Below are 19,117 nucleotides of genomic sequence, written 5' to 3'. Positions count from 1 at the left end.
TATACTTTGAAATTCTCGGACTGCATATACGAAATTTAGTTCTGGCAAAACTAAATCGTCACTCAAAACTTTGATTTTTAATTGATCTATGGAGCTTATTTCTGTTTTAATAAACCACCCCAATATCCGATACTGCAGAAATATTCACGAGAGAGAAAGAGAGAGAGAGAGAGAGAGAGAGAGAGAGAGAGAGGCCTTGCTCTTCGGCCCTCGACCCGAACTAGCACTACACTGAGGCCCCGGAAGTTCTGCTGTTGTCAATGTCTTAATTTTCGAATCACTATATAAAGCAACCAGAGGACGCTGACTGATCACTAATCGACTGTATGAATTGTCACACTTACCTCTGAAATCTCATTAACCGATTCTTTGTACAGATCAACCAAAAAATTGAATCCGCGAATTTATATCCTCATTATATTCTAGAACGTTCCGCAGATAAAACGATTCGTTAATATTGCCAGTAGTTGACTCCTTCTCTCATTCAAGAACGTGCCCTCTCCCACCTTCCAGAGATTAGAAATTACAACGAATCGCCCTACGTGTGGCGCTACCTTTGCTGTGCAGCTTCCAAATACTGATAAGTCTCTACATAGTGCTTAAGTGCGCTGCGACAACACCAAAAGCGCAAGAAAAGCTTACTTGCAATTATTAACAACAGGGTTAGAACATTCTCCGTCTTGTCTCGATAATTGTCTATCTCCTTAAATCATCGTCACATTATTCCAAAAGCCAAAAACCTAATTTTATCAAGTGTAAAAAAAAATCCTGGGGGGAGGGGGGCTCGAGCCAGCTCAACCCCACCTTGGATACTTGCTATTAACAATAACAGGGAACATTCTCTGTCTTGTCTCGATAATTATTTCTCCCAAATTATCATCACATTATTCATGAAGCCAAAATCCTAATTTTATCTAGTGTAAACAGAAAAAATTCCTGAAGGGGGGCTCGAGTCCCCTGATTCCCACCTTGGATACGTGCTATTGACAATAATAGGGTTATAGAACACTCTCCGTCTTGTCTCGATAATTATTTCTCTCAGATTTATAAATTATCTTCACATTATTCAAGATGCCAAAAATCTAATTTTATCTAGTGTAAATTGAAAAATTTCCTGAGGAGGGGGGGGGGGCTCGAGCCACCTCATCCCCACCTTGGATACATGCTATTAAGAATAACAGGGGTATAAAACATTCTCCGTCTTGCCTCGATAATTATTTCTCTCCTTACATTATTTTCACATTATTCAAGAAGCCAAAAACCTAATTTTTTCTAACGTTAACTGAAAAATTTTCTGGGGAGAGGGTCGAGCCCCCTGTGCCCCATCTTGGATATGTGCTATTATCAATAACAGGGTTACGGAACATTCTCCGTCTTGCCTCGATAATTATCTCCTTAAATTATTGTCACCTTATTTTATATCACACCACAATAAACAAAAAAAAACTAATTTTATCTAGTGTAAACCTAAAACTTTCGGGGGGGGCTCGAGCCCCCTAAGCCCCCCCTCTGGATACGTGCCTGGGTCACGCCATGCAACCCAAGTCATTATGAAAAATAGATGAATTATTACTGGCACGGTGATCAACTTCGATGAATTCCTTGTGTCCTAAATCATTTTGTTACCTCAAAAAATATGTTCATGTAACCAACCATACGTGTATTGCTTCTCCCGCATTAGTAACATGACAGTTCAGAAAATGAATAACAACTTAGCTAATAATCTCTTCAATTCTGAACAGATTTTTAGATCTTACTTGTTTGTGAGTGATATTCTGTCAAAATAGCCTTTCATTAGCCTAGGAATACTTCATGGACAATGAACAAAGAATTTGATTTCCGTGTGTGTTTTAAACCATTCCTAATAAGACGTTCATTTTAATCCAAACATTCAGTGGCGGCGATTAGGAGAACCGGGAAGTGGGGGATGCGGTTCCCTCGCCAAATTTTGCCACTTTTTGCCCCTGCACTATGGCCTTTTTATGCTAAGCCTTTTCTACCAAGAAAAAGTATATTGTCCTTGCCCCTCAAATCTTGGCACCCAATCGCCGCTACTACAAACATTCAGATAGATTTCTCAGTTGTACAAACCTTGTAAGCTAAGAAAAGTGACCCCTAAGGAGTAAGAAAACTCTTTCAGTTAAAAACTCATACGATGAAAATACTATGCTCAGGAACATGCATTTAAATTACGAGAAACTGCACGATTGTCTACCATCGCACTTTCTATCATTGTCGCCGAATACATAAAATCAAGTATGTGCCTTGTATTTGCAACACAAGCTTAAATCTAATTCAAATTTATTTCACTGTATTAACATGCATACATTAGAATGTATGGCTAGGGTATGGCTGCGCATGTGTAAACACTTCCTTGTGTCCATCAGAGACAAAACGAAAGGAAATGGAACAAGATGCGAGAATAGATTAGTAAATAATAAAGAGGAAAACAAGGAAAGGAAAAAGAAGTAAGAGGAAAATCGGGAGTGTAAGAGAGAGGGGGATGCATACGTACACATACATGGTCTTACATTTATACTGCCCACCCTAATCTATCAATAAGGAGCTTCTGCCCACCCGGTCGAAAATTTCTGGCGCCGTCCCTGCTGCCAAGAGTTGACTGCTGTCGTTCGCTCCAAACGCAGCCCAAAGACTATGGACGCACAGGCTTTGCTGCCCCGACTGAGGAACCTCGCTAGTAGATGGGTGAGGAGTGGAAAAGGGACAGTGGGGAAGGTTGTGGTTTTAAAGCATCCAGCGAGGAAGCATCGAGGGTTTCCTCAATCAGTGATGCCAACCGCAGCAAAATGGTACTAAACCTAGCACAGTTTGATGTTTGTTGGAACCTAGCACCCTGCCTTTGGCATAATGGTAAAATATAGCATAATCTGCAAATGCAAGGCTCTGGGAGACGGAAATATAATTCAAAGGATTGTGTTTTCAGGAAATAAAACCCGAATTAGGTCCAAATCTTATTTTTGCTTCACCAGCGGAAATGTTTAAAATAAAAGGGAGTATGTCTACACAGCGACAAGCTTTTCGCAACCATACCATGATCCATCCTCTATCTTTTCTTTATCTTGCCAGATTTTGTTCGTGAAAAATTTGATGGAAGGAAATCGTAGAAGATTGGGGGTAAACAAAGAATTCTCTAAAACCGTTTCAAGTTCTATGCTGAACCCATTTCGTTTGTTGAGCCATCGTACACAATTGTTCAAACCTTCTTCGGTTTACCATAACTTCTTCCTACACTCCAAAAAGCCACGAGTCGCCATTGGTTGTTGATGTAGTAGGTTGTTGCTACTGATATAAAAAAAGTGGTTACAACTTGTGGTGACCAGAATAAAACATTACCTTATTATCTGTCCACAGCGGCCTCACTCGCCATGAGTGAGTGAGAATAGCGCCACCAGTATGTACTCCAAAATTGTTGCAGATTATATTTACATGTGCAAGTTGGTTTCCCGATAGGTGGCTACCGAATCGAGATTCCACTTACGTACGCGCATTTTCGTTCCGTGAAGTACGCAAACTTCCTTCGCAAAAACCGAGAATCAGTCTTTGTTTTGTCGCCGTCTTCAGCGTGTGTGAGTGCAGCCTACCAGTGTTTCCTCCCCTTCAACATTCGTCTTCGCCAGCACAAAATCCACCTTACGCTTGTAATGATCCTGAGAGATCATACTCATTAGTAACACTAAAGTTTATTTACTCTGTGTATATGTAACCATTGTTATTATGGTCAAAGTTATTTTATTTACTTGTTCAATTTTACATGTGTTAATAACTGCTTTGATAATTGTGTCATATTCTGTTTATCAGTAGTAATTTATTATTGTCCTGTTAATAAGGCTCTGCGTGGTCGCAAAGAATATGTAATGTTAATCTTATAATTGTATATTAACGTTTAGCACACGTTTAATATTATAATATGTATTTATCCTTTGTGCCTTGAGCACATAGTTCAATACTGCCGTAGAGATGGCCTTGCCTGCTCTAGCACGGTCCCACGTAGTTCGCGTGAACGGCGCTAGAGGCGCTACTCTGAACCGAGGCTATATAACGGGCAACAGGTGCCGTAGCTTCCTGGAGATGAGGACTTGCTCGAAAAAAGGTTTTTCATCCATTTTCTTCGGTTGGCTTTTAGGTCTGCTCACGAGAAAAGTTGCACTCCGCTTTCAGGCGAGAGAGGTTGAACTCTGCCAAAGGCCTGCACAAGACCTGGAGCAGACCCGTTCGCGTGACATCGTTCCTGAAATGCTATGCAACCTGCGCAACACCCTCGCTTGAGCACCTTGCCTGACCATCTGCCCAGATCGTTCTTGGCAGGTATTGAAAACCCGCCGGGTACCCGCAGTCGTAAGATGCCTAGTAGGTCTCAGTGCGTTCATTCAATCAACTGCACGCCCCTCCCTCTGCATGACGTAGTTGCTTCGAGTAGAAACTGCACCGGACCCACACCGTTCTGCAGTGTTGCCAACTGAAATAGATTTTCACTACTTAAAAAAGGGAAAACAAAGCTTCGTAAGCCACATGGCCAATGAAATGAGATTTACTAATGTTGCTACCCCCCCCACACACACACATTGAAATAGGTTTTCCGTGGCACAGGATCCATAAGTATATGTTGTAAACAACCAATATACGTATATATAGTGATATAGGGCAGGACTGAAACATGTCACGTTCGACGCTGAGGTCGCGAGTCGAACAACAGACTGTTCTTCTGCGAACACCAGGGCCGTAACCAGTAGTGTTGCCCACGAGACGAGACTTTGGCCTGTCTCGTCTCGTGGAAATGCTGTCTCGTCTCGAAAATATTCGTTTGTCTCGGGACACATAATCAATCTCGTCTCGTCTCGAATTTTTAAAAGCCTGTCCCGTCTCGTCCCGTGGGCAACACTAGTAGCCAGCCAGGGGCATTGCCGTTACCCTCGTTTGGGGGGGGGGGGGCAAGTACTTGGATAAACGTGCCAACAACAACAATCATAATAATAGTAATAAAGTAGCATGAAAGGCATTATTATCCTCATAAATCAAGCAAAAAGGGGGTAGAAGTCGGTTCTCACGCATTTGTGTTGAAACAGAGGATTAGAAATATTTCTTTTCAACACGTCAATTTCACATTAGCTAATAAGGAAAACAAGCACACAAACTGTTTTTGAAAGAAAGGAAGTTGTAGCCGTACAGGCTAGCTCTTTCCCCCCTGGGCCGCTTGGTTGAAGCCGATCAATAGGCGGTTGGGGACCAAGCCGTCCAGGGTTCGATGGCCGGCTGTACCTGCACGGTGTACATAAACAAATAGAAAATACTATTGAGATGGGGGAAAAGGATGGGGTTGCATATGAAATTATAGCGATTTGATTGATGGACTGTGATATATGAATATGTATTATGTTAAGAATCTCTACATGATATGAGAATTGCAAGTCCACACCTTAATTTCAATTCCGGTCACACTTACACCGATGTCCTGGCGCTGTGTACTGATGTCTCCATTGTCTGTCGTTAGGGAACCTGGTTGTACCAACTGTCCGTGGTGTCAATCACACTGCCCTCCGGTGACGATTCCTATATATATATATATCAGGCCGCGGAAGCACACGTCACAGTTCACATCTGTCTTCTGTACACTGACCAGTTACATATATAATAGTTTATCTTGTGACGAAAACTATCCCGTTCATCGTAAATCAAGGGTTAAATGCTATGCTGTCAGCATTGACGGACACTGGCTTCTAGACACAGGATGTTCAGTATAACCATTTTTACACGGACTTTCAGCGCAACCTCTCGACAAAGACTTGTTAAGGCAAATCCTCAACACTTCTATCACAGCTTCTCGACAACAGACTCTCCGGCACAAGTTCTAGACACACACTTGTCACTTGAATTCTCAACATCGACTCCTCTGTCTAGCTTATAGACGCACACTGAACCGCCAAAATTCACCGTTGGGTTAGAGGTTTTTGTCCATGTCCACTTTCTATTGGCTGGCGTGGAGGAGGGGATTGGTTGCAGGGAAGAATGGAAATATTTCACGTTGGGGAGACAAAGGGGCTTCTGGGAGAGAAAGCGTAAATATAGTCGTCGCCTTTCGTGGGCAAGGCAAATGACCTTTGCTTGGCTTCTCTGAAACTGGCGGGGATTTGGAAACGTGCTGAATGTTCGATAATAATAATAAAGGTAGAAGAAAAATGATATATGTAGATATTGATAATAGTGTGCACGTATGGAAATACGGGTACAAAGTGCATGATAAATGCATTCCGAATGTACATACATATGACATGTAAAATTTCCATCTACAATATTTTCTTTTCACATGGAGCGACGTATTACATAATCAATTCATGCAACTCGTAACAAACCAACATTAATAGCAAATAATATCACGGGCCGCCATAGCATTCTCTGTTTTAAAACTTTTCTCACTTAAATCGTTCGGCGCTCAGGGCTGACTCCCGCTACCCCTTTGCTACGGCATTGAACTTGATGAGACTGTATAATATTTTATAATATATTTATACTTTCATAAAATTTGAAATCAAGGGGTTGAAATTACCCCTCCATTCCCCCTCTGCAGGTGCCCTTGGCCGTCTGGAAGGAAAATGTAAGAAAAATAGGAAAATTAATTCCATCTTGAGTACCCTTTAGCCCTGCTACTCTTTAATTCTGCCAGCCTGTTTTTTCTTGTACTTCAATGTTTGACCCCCACCCTGACCCCTCCGCTAGACTTAATTTCCGTCCAAGGTTTTGAGCAATGCACCCTGCCCCCTCTGGTTGCACCACTGCGTGTCTGGTTAAGGCACCATGCAATGAAAAACAATTAGTTTTCAGTGAGGAGATTTTTGTTTGCTCGATCATTCATTTAGATAAATGAAGCTGTAATATTGCGTGCATTTCCTGGCAATAAGATAAAAACTGCTTACGCTGAACTGAAATCGCTAAGTATATAAATTCTCCTTGGAGGAGAGAGCTCCTCCTAGGACTTCGTAGGATTTAGTAGCTACGTAAGTAGGCAACACTGGCTGCAGCCGTCCACGTGGTGATGAAACACCTGGAGCGACACGCTGCCGGAGGGCTGTTTCCTTCCAGCAGGTTTTGCAGGCGCCAGGGTCTTGTTGAATGCCCAGTTACCTTGTAAGCGCAGAGCGCCTTGAAGACGAAGAACCCGGGTAAAGACGCAAGTCGACTCGTTGCCGTGGGCAGGCGAGCAGGTATACCTGTCCTCGCTGGCAAGGGGGCAGTGGGTAGATAAAAGGCAGACTATGCAGACCTTTGAACTCTGCCCACGGCCAAGAGAACCCACTCCACGTTCGGGTGAGAGAAGTCACCACTCCGCTTACGAGCGAGAGAGAGATAAACTCCACTTTAGGGTGAGAGGACCCATTCCGCTTGCTGCGAGAGGTTTCATCCACTATCAACCAGCGGCCTGGGAATTGAGGCGTTAGGTTACTAGGCAACCGCTCATAAGGTTTACCGTTGTGTACCCCGTTACCGTTAACGCTGGGCTTAAACGGAACGGTAATTGTAAGTACAGGCGTTGCCGTTTACAGCTTAAACCCCACCGCAAGGTGTTGGGCTTTATTAGGCCGTATACGACAAAGGTTAGGGTGTTGTTTGACTGTAAAATTACAGGTCAGATAAAGTACTATGATTATCGTGAGGGTGACCTTAAGAGATGCCCTTCTTCCCCAAAAGCCAACAGTTTCCTGTAAAAAGCCTGCAACTACAGAAGACGACGCAAGTGAAAGACTGCACTTTCCTATTGTAAGTTGGCGTTTCGACTGCAGAAGGCAGCTGCAGCAGTGTTCCTGTTCCTAGTTTACGGCAGTTTACAGAAGCCATTCTCCTCCCATTGTGTGACAGTATACTGGCCAAGCGAGTGTAATATCCTATGCGAGTGTGTGCTAAACTTACAACGTTTATAGTTGCATAAGTGTATCCAGCTATAGTAATTAAACTTTCTCTAACTTTAGACAGTGTACTTTTTCCCGAACCCTGAGTGAAATTCAAATTCAAATTTTCTTTATTAGAGGGCGAGGTTCAGCCTGTGGCTGTTCTCCCACCTAACCCTGTTTGACATTTACCTGGTGTACATAAACAAAACCATAAAAAAGATAAGAAAATACAATAAAAAGAAAAAAATGGTTACAAGGAAGAACAAAGGCGAGATTTTAAAAAATCAAGACAACACATAATAAAGAAAGAGAAAAAAAACACATTCACGCACACGCACACACACACACATACTAAACATATCTGAGCAGGACATTCACGCATGGATGTTGAGATTGATGTACATGATTATGCTAGTTTTGTGAGGTACGATAGAACAACGCATACGTAAATATTACAATATAGTTGAAGCTTTGTCAAGGATTGGATTGGATTGGCGAGGCTCGTATGTAGTCTAAACTGTATTGTGTAGTGTTACTCGTGGGAGCTTGAACAGAGATATTGCTCATCTAACAGAAAATTCTTTAGTTTATTCTTAAATTTGTTAGGACTGGGGAGGGAGGTAATGGAGGGCGGAAGTTCATTCCATGTTTTTGCCGCTGAAAGTTTAAGAGTCTCATGACAACGCTAGAGGAAAGGTTAGTAAGATTGGTAAAACTTGCAGTGTGTTTGGTGCTACTGATTGATCGTTGCCAAGCTAGTTGGCTTGCAACTCCGCTGACGTACTGGTGTAGGTGTAGTAGGCACCCGGAGAACGTTGCACGTTATGCACTTGATAAGGAAGGAACAAACTTGCCACTCGAACTGCCTTTCCTAAGTGATTCTCGGCAAAGCAATAGAATGAATAAAGTAAACATTTTTGGTTTGTTGTACAGTTAACTTTTGAATTAGATTCTTCTGTTATCAAAATAGTAAAGTTTAAAGTAGCCTACTACGAGAATGAAATAGTTGAATTATGTCTTTATTTTAGTAACGTCGTTCTATTCAGTACCTAGTTAAATCGCAACGACGTACGTACGTACAAAGAAAAAGGATGTCAATATACACTGTGGCTCAAATGAAGAGTGTAATTATAGTGCCGAGTTAAAAATCGTGTGATGAAAACCCAATTGCTGACCAGGTTCGAAGAGAGGACACGATATGATAGGCCCAGAACTGCCACTGACAAAGCATCGTTTGCCAAGTCTCTGCTGCGCAGTACACGTCGAATGTCTGTGCATTGTGGTGTCAGCCAGAGTTCCATTTGCAGGGTGTTAAAGAGGTTAAGTGGCACCCGTACAAGCTGCAGCACCATCTCTCTGAGGACGACCGGATAGGAGAATGCTGTTTGTTACAAGAAGACGTCAGTTTTGACGTAGGATGGAAACTTCCCCTCATATTTTTAGCAGCATGGGGCACCACTTCATTATGGGCGACAGGTTCGTCACTACCTGGACCTTCAGTTCCCTGGCCAATGGATTGGTCGACGTGGGCTAGTGGATTGGCCTCCTCGATCACCAGATTTGAACTCCTACTCTATTTTTACCTGTGGGGTCATTTGAAGTCAATCGTGTATGCCGAAAGGATACGGGATGTGGATTACTTGGAACAACGGATTTTGGATGCATGTGCACAAATCACGCCTGAGATATTGCTCCGTGTCCATATAGCATGGGAGAACCGTCTTAACATTTGCATAGCACAATAAGAACAGCATATTGAACACATTGTGTAACTTTCATATGCCCATAACTTCCTTATCATGAAAGTTTTCATAAATCTGAATTCACCACTGAATTCCTGTTGAAATTCTAGCCCAAAACATACCCCACATGCCCCCCTTTCCATTTAAAGAAATGAAGTTGGATCCAAGATGGCGGTCACCAAGATGGCAGACGTTGTCATGACATTCACCAAAACGTTTCCCCCTAGGCCTAACATATTACTACCATGACCAATTGCTGCAATCTACACTCCCTTTCATTTTATAAGGGGTGGTCAGGTACTTCTGACTCACCCTGTACTGTGTTGTTGCAGTGAGAAAATGATTTTTTTATGGTAAGAGTAGTTTGCTTCTACACAGATTGGTATAATAGCAATATTATCTTACCAAACATTTTTGTTGTTATTTAAACGTTCAAGTATGGTGTGAATGTTGTAGCAAGAAACACATCAGCATTATTTCTCACTTCAAAATAATTGGGAAGGTGTTGTAATATACCAGTACATAACACTAATTCAAAGGCTTGGACAAATCCTCATATAGTGATTCTCCATTTGAAATAATGTTTCTACAATTTTTCTTGTAGTTTTGTTATCAAAATCTACTTTAGCGACTTACACTTTCATGCATTTCAAATGGCATTTTTCGTTTACACATCTATATAAGGCATTGTCCAATCTTAAATTTCGTAAAAATGCAGTGTTATTAAATAAAAAAAAATGTGTTTGTGTGAAACGCACGCACGCAAGCACACACATTTACCAAGATCCAAATCCAAGATTACGGCTCATCCAGGGCTTTCCTCTCTGATTTTTTCATCACTAATATTAATATATCAAAGATAATCTGGATTCTTGCGTTGCATGCAGGAGATATATCTAAAGATTCCGTGCAAGCATTCATTATTTACCGATTTAGAGAGTACAATAATATTGGTTTAGTGAGTGCATTCAGTGATTCACCACTTCGTGATCGCTCAAATTCACTCCCCTCCATTTCTAAATCACTTTGTGCCACTAAAGCAAACGCTTTCATCTAACCAGAAGGGCCTCTCCGATAGCGCAGTGGTAGCGTCGTCGGCTTGTAATCAAGTGGTTCCTGGTTCGATACTCGGTGGAGGCTCATAGTGGTGCGGATCCCACTTTAAGCTGTAGGTCCAGTTCCGATTAGCCTTACTGTGCATAAAGAGGACTTAAAACGCCAACTCATTGAATCAATCTAAGCAGAAGATCATTTAATGTGATGGTTTGCCTATTTTCTTCTTATCTCAACTAATTATGACCTGTGTCGGTGCGATACCCCTTTACCCCTTTTTAAGTGCGGAATTTTTAAGAATAAGTCACTACTGGAAAACGGAGGCTTCTTAAAGAAAATTGCGTTTCATCACTGCCTTCTACGTCTTAACTATTCGATTCACATTCATTGTCCTGATGTAGCGACAGTGACGGCGACAGGGAAAGTCACTGGGGGGGGGGGGAGAGGGCGACAAAATATTGTTGGGGGCAGTCACATTACAACGCCCAAAAACACTACATATATAATATATATATATATATATATATATATATATATATATATATATATAGAGAGAGAGAGAGAGAAAGAGAGAGAGAGAAATATATAATAATAATTATGATGATTATTATTATATTTATGTACGGTGCTTTGTGTTTGTCCTTTATTCAGAGTGGACGTTTACTGCCTAAATTTACTTCTAGGTAACGAGCTTATCTCCAAATGATTCGCTTTAATAAAGGCATTAATTCTTTTTTCTTATTCGTGAGAACTGCCGAAATTTGCGTTGTTTCTAGTGGCATATTTCAGTATTGGAAGACATCGTCTTCTTGAGATGAAATTACTGATAAATATTCAAGTTATAAGATAATAATATAAATTACGAAAAAAAAAAGGTTTGAAGTCCACGGAGCGCGCCCACCAGCTGCAACAATCACATTCAACGCACAGTGTTGACACACATCTAATCTCCACATCTAATCTACGCCACCTTGTCCCTCAACGCACAATCACTTTCCCACGGTCTCCACATTGGAGTTGCAAAGTACGGTAACAGCGTATCAGCAGTCATGTGACTGAGACTCCACGTGGAGTAGACGAGCAGAATGACAGCTGCCCCCATTGGCTGAAGGTTAATTGTGATTGGAAGAAAACAACTCGCCCACTATTTATCTCCACCCACGTTCGTTGCGGCGGTTTTCTTCAGTTCTTCGACGTTAACGAAGTAAGCGCGTGGACTATAGTTGTCCGTATTATAGCAGGCACTGAAGAGAAAGCATGTGTGTAAGAGATTTCAATAATAATAATAATAATAATAATAATAATAATAATAATAGGCAAAGTATTGACTGGACTCGAGCTCCACGTGCTCATGTTAAATTTGCTCCAACAGCGAATATTCCAGCATGAAATTTCCAATACCTGATTTTAAACAATTTAGCAATATGCATTGTTGGGCCAACAATGCTTGCATGTTAACCGTTTCCATGGAGCATTTCTTCAAAAGAAATTAAAATAAGATAACCTTGACTCAACGTGACAGAATGGCTTTTGAAACTATAGCTCTAATCTAAGTAAGTAAACTTCATGTGTTACACTAACCTAACCTAACCTAACGAAACCTTTTCCTCTTTTAAGACTGCATATACATTCTTCACGCATCAAAGAGGTTGAGTTGTTATTAATGTCAATGCTGGAAATGTAAATTCGTAGCTAACGAGACCTGTAGGCAATTTATCTTTGCTGGGATATGCTTTACACAAATTTTCTTATCTGGAAGGGGGGATTGGCTTCCCCTACGTTTGCCCCATGTTGAACCCTTGCTGAGGCTATATTCTTTAAAAACAATGGATTTATTAAATATCCAGAAATTTGTTAAAGTTCTTTCGTATTGAAACGTACTGCTGCTTAAAAATAACAAATGCAGATAAAACAGCTCTTATGCTCTAATGGATTCCCATTCCCATTTTAAAATTTGTCCATGCAAACGACACTGCGTGTTATACTCAGAATTCTCTTCAATCCACACTTGTTGTTACCTGAGGAAAAAATCTGGAAAATAGACTGACGAAATTCACATCCCCTTATATAAACATTGCACAATTCGGTTCTCTCCCAAATACTTCACGCCTTACCAATCTGTACGTAAGAAATTATATTCTGAAACTGAGCTCTATTTAATCTTGGTACTGTTATATATATATATATATATATATATATATATATATATATATATATATATATATATTAATACTAGTCTATTATTATTTCTTTCCTGTACTGGAAATGTCATAAATAAAATAAATAAATACTTTCAAAATGTAGACCATGCAGATTTCGGATCTGCTTCAGCATTTTGATATATTAAAGAAGGCTTCCCAGTGACGTGCACTGAGGAGTAGCTAGTCTAGCAGAGATAGATCAATAATTCTCACGTCTCTAATTATTTTCAAATCACAATATTTATTATCTTGAAGCCTCCTCTGTTCATATGCAACATTTCTTTCCACTCGTTTCTCGCCCCTCGATGTGATCAGCTGGCCAGGCTGAATACCCTAGCTGGCTCTTCTTCCGCCTTACCAGATCCAGGTATAGACATCCGCCCGAAAGGAAGGGGAAGTTTTCTGCCTCTACGTCCCTTGCCCCTCGCCCCCCGCTCCCATGGTTGAAAGCCCGTGGTTTCAGGTCCTCCAGTCTATCTCCTATAGGACAGATAGGGGATTGGTTTCCCTTCGATTCCTTTGTAACTCCTCTAAAGCAGTGTTGCCACAATCTGTAAGCACAATTTCCCTTTGCAAGGGGTAAAATTTCCCTTTTTCGCCCATTTTTTCCCTTCATCTAAAGAATTAAAAATAATAATAATAATAACAATAGTAATAAATATTATCGTTGACCCATGTTCGTATGCACATATGTATGAAATGTTAAACAATTTAACTTTTAAATGCTACGACGCCAGTGGTCACGGGTTCGAATCTAGGCCTGGGCATGACTGTTTGTGTCTTTTCATAAATTTCATCATATCATCATTCATCCCCATCTTTGCAATTAGCCAAAAGTGGCAGAAAAGTGAAGTAAAATAAACCAAATCAATAAATCAATATCTTTATAGTTTGTTTTGGAAGATTTAAATTTTATTGATAAACAAAGCCATTTTTTTTCGTTTTCAGATGAAAGTAAAACTACGTTAAAGTTGGCAACTGAAGATTTTCTTAAGTAAAAATCAAAACACACAAACAGGGATTGGATTTAGGGAGGCCAATACCCGTTGTCTTCATTACCTCATCAGAAGAAAATTATAAATATTCTAGTATGGCTGTTCTAGTAAGGCGCAGATGAAACGTCACTTCCTTTAGATATGAAGAGTTTGTGTGCAAAATCACATTTTTATCTCCCCATCAAAATTTTTAAATTTAAAAATTATAGTATATACCTGAGTAAATGTTCCATTCTGGTACATTTTACATATTAGGTGAAAACTGCTAAAACACAGCAAGTTTTTTTAAATAAAATTTAATCCATTGAGTCTGAGAGGTATTGGTGGTCACTTCTTGCCACTCAGCACGGAATTTTTTAACTTGTTTCCGCGGTGTTTTTTCATCTTCCGATAATTCTCCACGAGGTTTTCTAATATATTCTGGAGTTGCTGATCGTTTCCCTTGCTCCCCTTGTTCTTCCATCGTCGAAGATGGGCACAACCTTCCACCAAACACTCGCACACGAATAACCCAGTATCCAATGAAGACTGAAGTAAAGATAGTTTGCGACAAAGAGAACTTTATGGTTTGCACGTGCAGTGTTGAGACAAAATTAAGAGAAAAGTGCAAAGCTTTACATAAACAATACTCTCAGACTCCCACTCCCAAAGCCGGAACATAAATGTGTATCGTCAATAACCTCCAGCTCCAAACGGTAGCCAGATGTGGACCAACCCAAATTCCACCCTTCCTCTCAGAACAAAGTATACGACATTTTTTTTAAAAAAAATGTTCTCATTTTCAAAACTGGAATCTCTTATAATGTTTAATATAATTAATGTTGAGTCTGTCTTAAAATTTCCCTGAAAATTCGCTATTTTTCATCGAATTTCCCTTTTCCCTTTACACTTAAAATTAGCTCCAAATTTCCCTTCAAAAAGGGAAACTTCCCTTCATGTGGCAACACTGCTCTAAAGAACTAAGGGGAAAATTTTCTGCAGTACTTATGTTCTGTGTATTTACACAACCTTTTAAACGTTGTGCAGACAAAAGTGTTATGGTTTCTTTCTTTCTTTTTTTCAAATATGGAATATATAATGATTAAATAACAAATATTTGCTCACGCTCTCTCTCACTCTCGTTTTAGTAGTGTTTTATTTAAATATACTAATAATTTGGCCTGCAATAAAACATATGGGTAAGCTAAACAGTCATAAATACGGATGTATTAATTTGGGCAAGAAAACGCGCGTTCTAATTGTTGTTGTTGGTTTGGTTTATTTTACTTCACCTTTCTGCCACATTTGGTTATCGCGAAAATGAGGATGAATGATGATATAATGAAATTGATGAAGGGACCTCACAAAGAACAATTCAGGCCGGGATTCGAACCCGTGACGAGCGCGCATTATTGTTCCTATGTGTTGTACTCTGCTAGTGAATAATGAAATAATTTGGAATGTAAAATGTATCCCAGAACTCAAAAAGCCAAATGAATATCATTGAAGAAGGTATAAAAAAGTGTATTTTGTTACCTGTTCATCCCCTCTAATATATTTAATTTTTGCCACCTTCCATCACTTTTTCTAGCTGTATAGATTTAATCGCGATAAGTAGCTAAGGAGCTTGAAGTCACGAGGGACAATCATAAACAGAGAACTCCGGACTCCTGATTTCACAGTGCCCTGCAGATGCACTGTGAGGAAATTATTTGTATTTTCTTTTTCCTTTCTTTAGCGTTGCTTTTCCATTGATTTACCTAACTTCTGCCATGACGATGAACGTTGATTAAATTAAACGGATGAGAAGTGGTTACAAAGGAACACTCATGCACAGGCCAGGGCTCGAGCCCGGATACTTCAGTAACGATATCGTGAGATGAAGAAATTAGGGAAATCAAGCAATGCAATTTTTTTGGAAAAACGTTAATCATATGCAAATATGGTGTTTCAAAAATCCAATTGAAATTTACGTACCACTGAGTAAATACGCAGTTTGCTTTACCGATACCCACGTATCCGAATAATTACAGCTTTCCACTTTCCACTCATCTTTGTTGTCGGCCGACCTCCGTGGAGGAGTGCAAGTGGCCCCGGATCGGTACCAGGTGGACGCACATAGTGGTTTGGATCCCACTTTAAACTGTGTGTCCAGTCCCGATTAGCTTTTATGTACATAAAGTGGACTTAAACACCAAATCAACCTACCGTGGGGGAATGGTTATCACTGCACGCTATGACACCAGGAGTTCCGGGTTCGAACCCCGACCTGGGTGTTTTTTGTGTTTGTCTCTTCATTAATTGTATTGTACAATCTTCGCGATTAACCAAATGTGACAACGACGCTAAGTAGCATAAATCAAATCATTGATTGATTGTTTAATTTGGTTTGTTTTACTTCGCTTTTCCTACACTTTTGGCTAATCGTCAAGATGGTGCGATAAAATTGATGAAGGGACAAACACAAGTAACACCCATGCCCAGGTCGGGGTTCGAACCCGGGATCTTAGGCTTAATAGTCAAATCAACATGTTTTGGATTTTCGAAAGTGGGTGGGATTAACACCTGCTTCTTTTCAGTAGTCCTTCCTCATTTTGCAATCCTTTCCTTTCTTTGACGTTCTATTTTTAGGAATACTGGGCCATAAAGAGGGGGGAGGGGATTATGCCCACACCAACCTCCCTTGGACACGCCACTGATTGCTACCCCAAGTGTCCACATCACCGCACGTCACTGAGGCTTCCAGTTAGCCAGCCAAAATGCACAGGGTAAAATGATTGATAGGCTACATGGCGGTGGTTTGTCTTATATTTTTGAGATCATGGAATTGTAAAGGATGGTGAATTTATTCGAAGATATCATATTTATCCTTCTGTTAATTATGTAGTTTAAAATATTATTTTTCGTTCATTTTGACGTTAACATCTTGAGGTTCATGAAAATTAGTAGACCATATGCATATATATATTTGTACATTTTAATACATCTAAGGTGGAATTCAAATTCTCGTTGATTAATTCAATTGAAGCAGCTTGCACAACTAACATTCATATTTACTAAACTCCTAGAATGTGATGTTATTGAGGGAATTGATTGATTTACTTTTAAGGTGATTAACAAGTGTTATTTAGCATAGAACGAAGATCGGAACTGATATTTTGTTTGTTTAAAATACACCTAATGTAAACTCGTGAAAATTAACAAATTTTAAACGACATTTTTTATTATTTATATAAGCTACGAGTCCTAAATCTGAAAAGTATTCCAGTGCTAGCTACCCCCATATCCTTCCACACAAACTAATCAATGGAAAGGTAGATGAGATTATTTTGAGATCCGTTAATGTGGATCTACATTCCAATTCTGAAATCCCATTCAGAAAGTGTTCACAGCTGTTTTTGTTGTAAGTGTAGATAGCTCTGTTTAAGAATGGTGCGATCATTTTGTAAAATTAAAAACGGCTTTATTTTACTTTTAAACTTGTTAAACATTTACATATGTTCTGTAGATGCGGCAAAATAGTAAGAATATAATTTTTTTTCACAAAAAGATTTGTTGCATGGCCTGAATACGAGTATTCCAAAAGAAGAGGTTTTTCCTCTGGAGAGAAGCCTCAGCACTCTTCCAGGCTTCGACTAGGCTGCCTCAGGAAACAGAGAGAATACTAGCCTGGACTTCACGGCGTCTCCTAAGAAGCCAATGAAATGGAAGAAGTGTGGTGTATATGGTCCTGATTAACATCGCACAGATGGAACTGCACGCTACAGCACCTGACAAGAGGAGTACTGTTCACCTTTCAGAGGCAATGCAGTGATCCAGGGACAGAAGAAAAAACTCTGCACGTCCGAAAAAGAACAGTCATAAACGATTGGTGAGTACCATTTCTTAAATTTCTCTATAATCGCAGAAACTTCAGCCCGTAGTTCCCGCTCAAAATTAAATATACCCTTAATGAATTTGGATATCAATTTTTGTCTAGCTACTTCTACTTGTTGTTTTTGCAGTATAACTTTTAACGTCTAAACTTAATTAGTATCAAAATTGTAATTGCCTGGTAAAGTGCAACAGATTTAAAGGTGATTTGAGAACTTGACACATCCTTTCCCATTGCACAAATATTTATTGTTATTAATTATCTTTTCTCTTGTGCAAATGTTTATTGTTTTTGTAATATTAATTACTGTAATTTACCTATCACTGATATTGTCAGGATAGTGACTAACCTGTATATAATTATCTTGTTAAGAGCTGTTGCCATGGCAATTACGAGTGTCTTTTGTCTTGACTTAGGAGTTCGGGCTTCGAGTTTTAAAAAAGAGTGGTTAAGTTGAATTGTGAGAAGCTGTTATTTCTTTGACTGAAGTGGATTTTATGCACATAAGTATTTATTTTGCTAAGACGTAAAATATAATTCTTTTCTCTTAGCGAAAACTTGACTTTGATTTGTTTTGACCAACGAACGAAGAGAGATATTACCCCATACCCTGAGAGGCATCACGTGTATGCTTTCGAGTCTTTCATGTGAACTTATTATTTGTTCTTTTAGTTAAATTATGTTCTTTTGACTAAAGAACGTGTCAATATTTTGGCGCAACAACGCGGGGCCCGAAATCTGTTGTTTCGTTAGTGGTGTTCATTTTTGTGTGTTTGTGAAGAGTAATTGATTTGTGATTGTGATGGAAATTCTGTGCTAGAAGAATATGGATAAGAAGATGTTGAGAAGTGCAAGTAAATCGTCGGCTGAGGAAAATGAATCTCCAGTGCAGTCAGTTCCAGTTACAGCAGACCTGCTTTCTTCAATACGGATTATGTTGGAGGAAAGTACAAGGGCTATGGAAACTAAAATTCAGGGAAACATTAGAGAAAGTTCCAGCAATCTGGAAGCAAAGATCCAAGAAAACGCCATTACTTTGGATTCTCTGGAATAAAAAATTAAGGAAAACATTAGAGAAAGTTCCAGCAATCTGGAAGCTAAGTTTCAGGAGAATGTAGCCATGTTGGAATGCAGTTTGAACTTAAAGTTAGAGGAAAGTGGTAGAAATCTGGTGGAATCAGAAAGGTGCTTAGAAGAGAAGTTTTCACAGGGTTATTCGAAACTCACAGAATCTGCTTTGGAGATGGGACAGAGACTGGACAATTTGACTGTAAAAATGGAAGAAAATCAACAGAAGATAAAAGAAAGCATTCAAATAGAGATTGTTAACTTACGTCAGACATGTGAAGCAAACTCTCTACAAGTGGAATCA

At 39.7% G+C, this 19,117-nt stretch overlaps 1 protein-coding gene across 1 annotated transcript in view; it reads left to right on the top strand.

The window, feature by feature from the left end:
- LOC145991697 (uncharacterized) overlaps positions 1-18,799 on the top strand; it is a 69,021-nt gene extending 50,222 nt beyond the window's left edge. The window contains exon 2 of the mRNA XM_083127755.1: positions 18,566-18,799. Coding sequence (XP_082983881.1) covers positions 18,566-18,799 — 234 coding nt within the window. The remainder of the gene's footprint in view (positions 1-18,565) is intronic.
- Positions 18,800-19,117: the final 318 nt, after the last annotated feature.

The sequence above is a fragment of the Lepisma saccharinum genome, chromosome 8, assembly GCF_977018435.1.
Source record: "Lepisma saccharinum chromosome 8, izLepSacc3.1, whole genome shotgun sequence".
Taxonomy (NCBI): Eukaryota; Metazoa; Arthropoda; class Insecta; order Zygentoma; family Lepismatidae; genus Lepisma; species Lepisma saccharinum.
The sequence above is the reverse complement of the archived record's forward strand: the minus strand, read 5'-3'. Positions and strand labels throughout refer to the sequence as shown.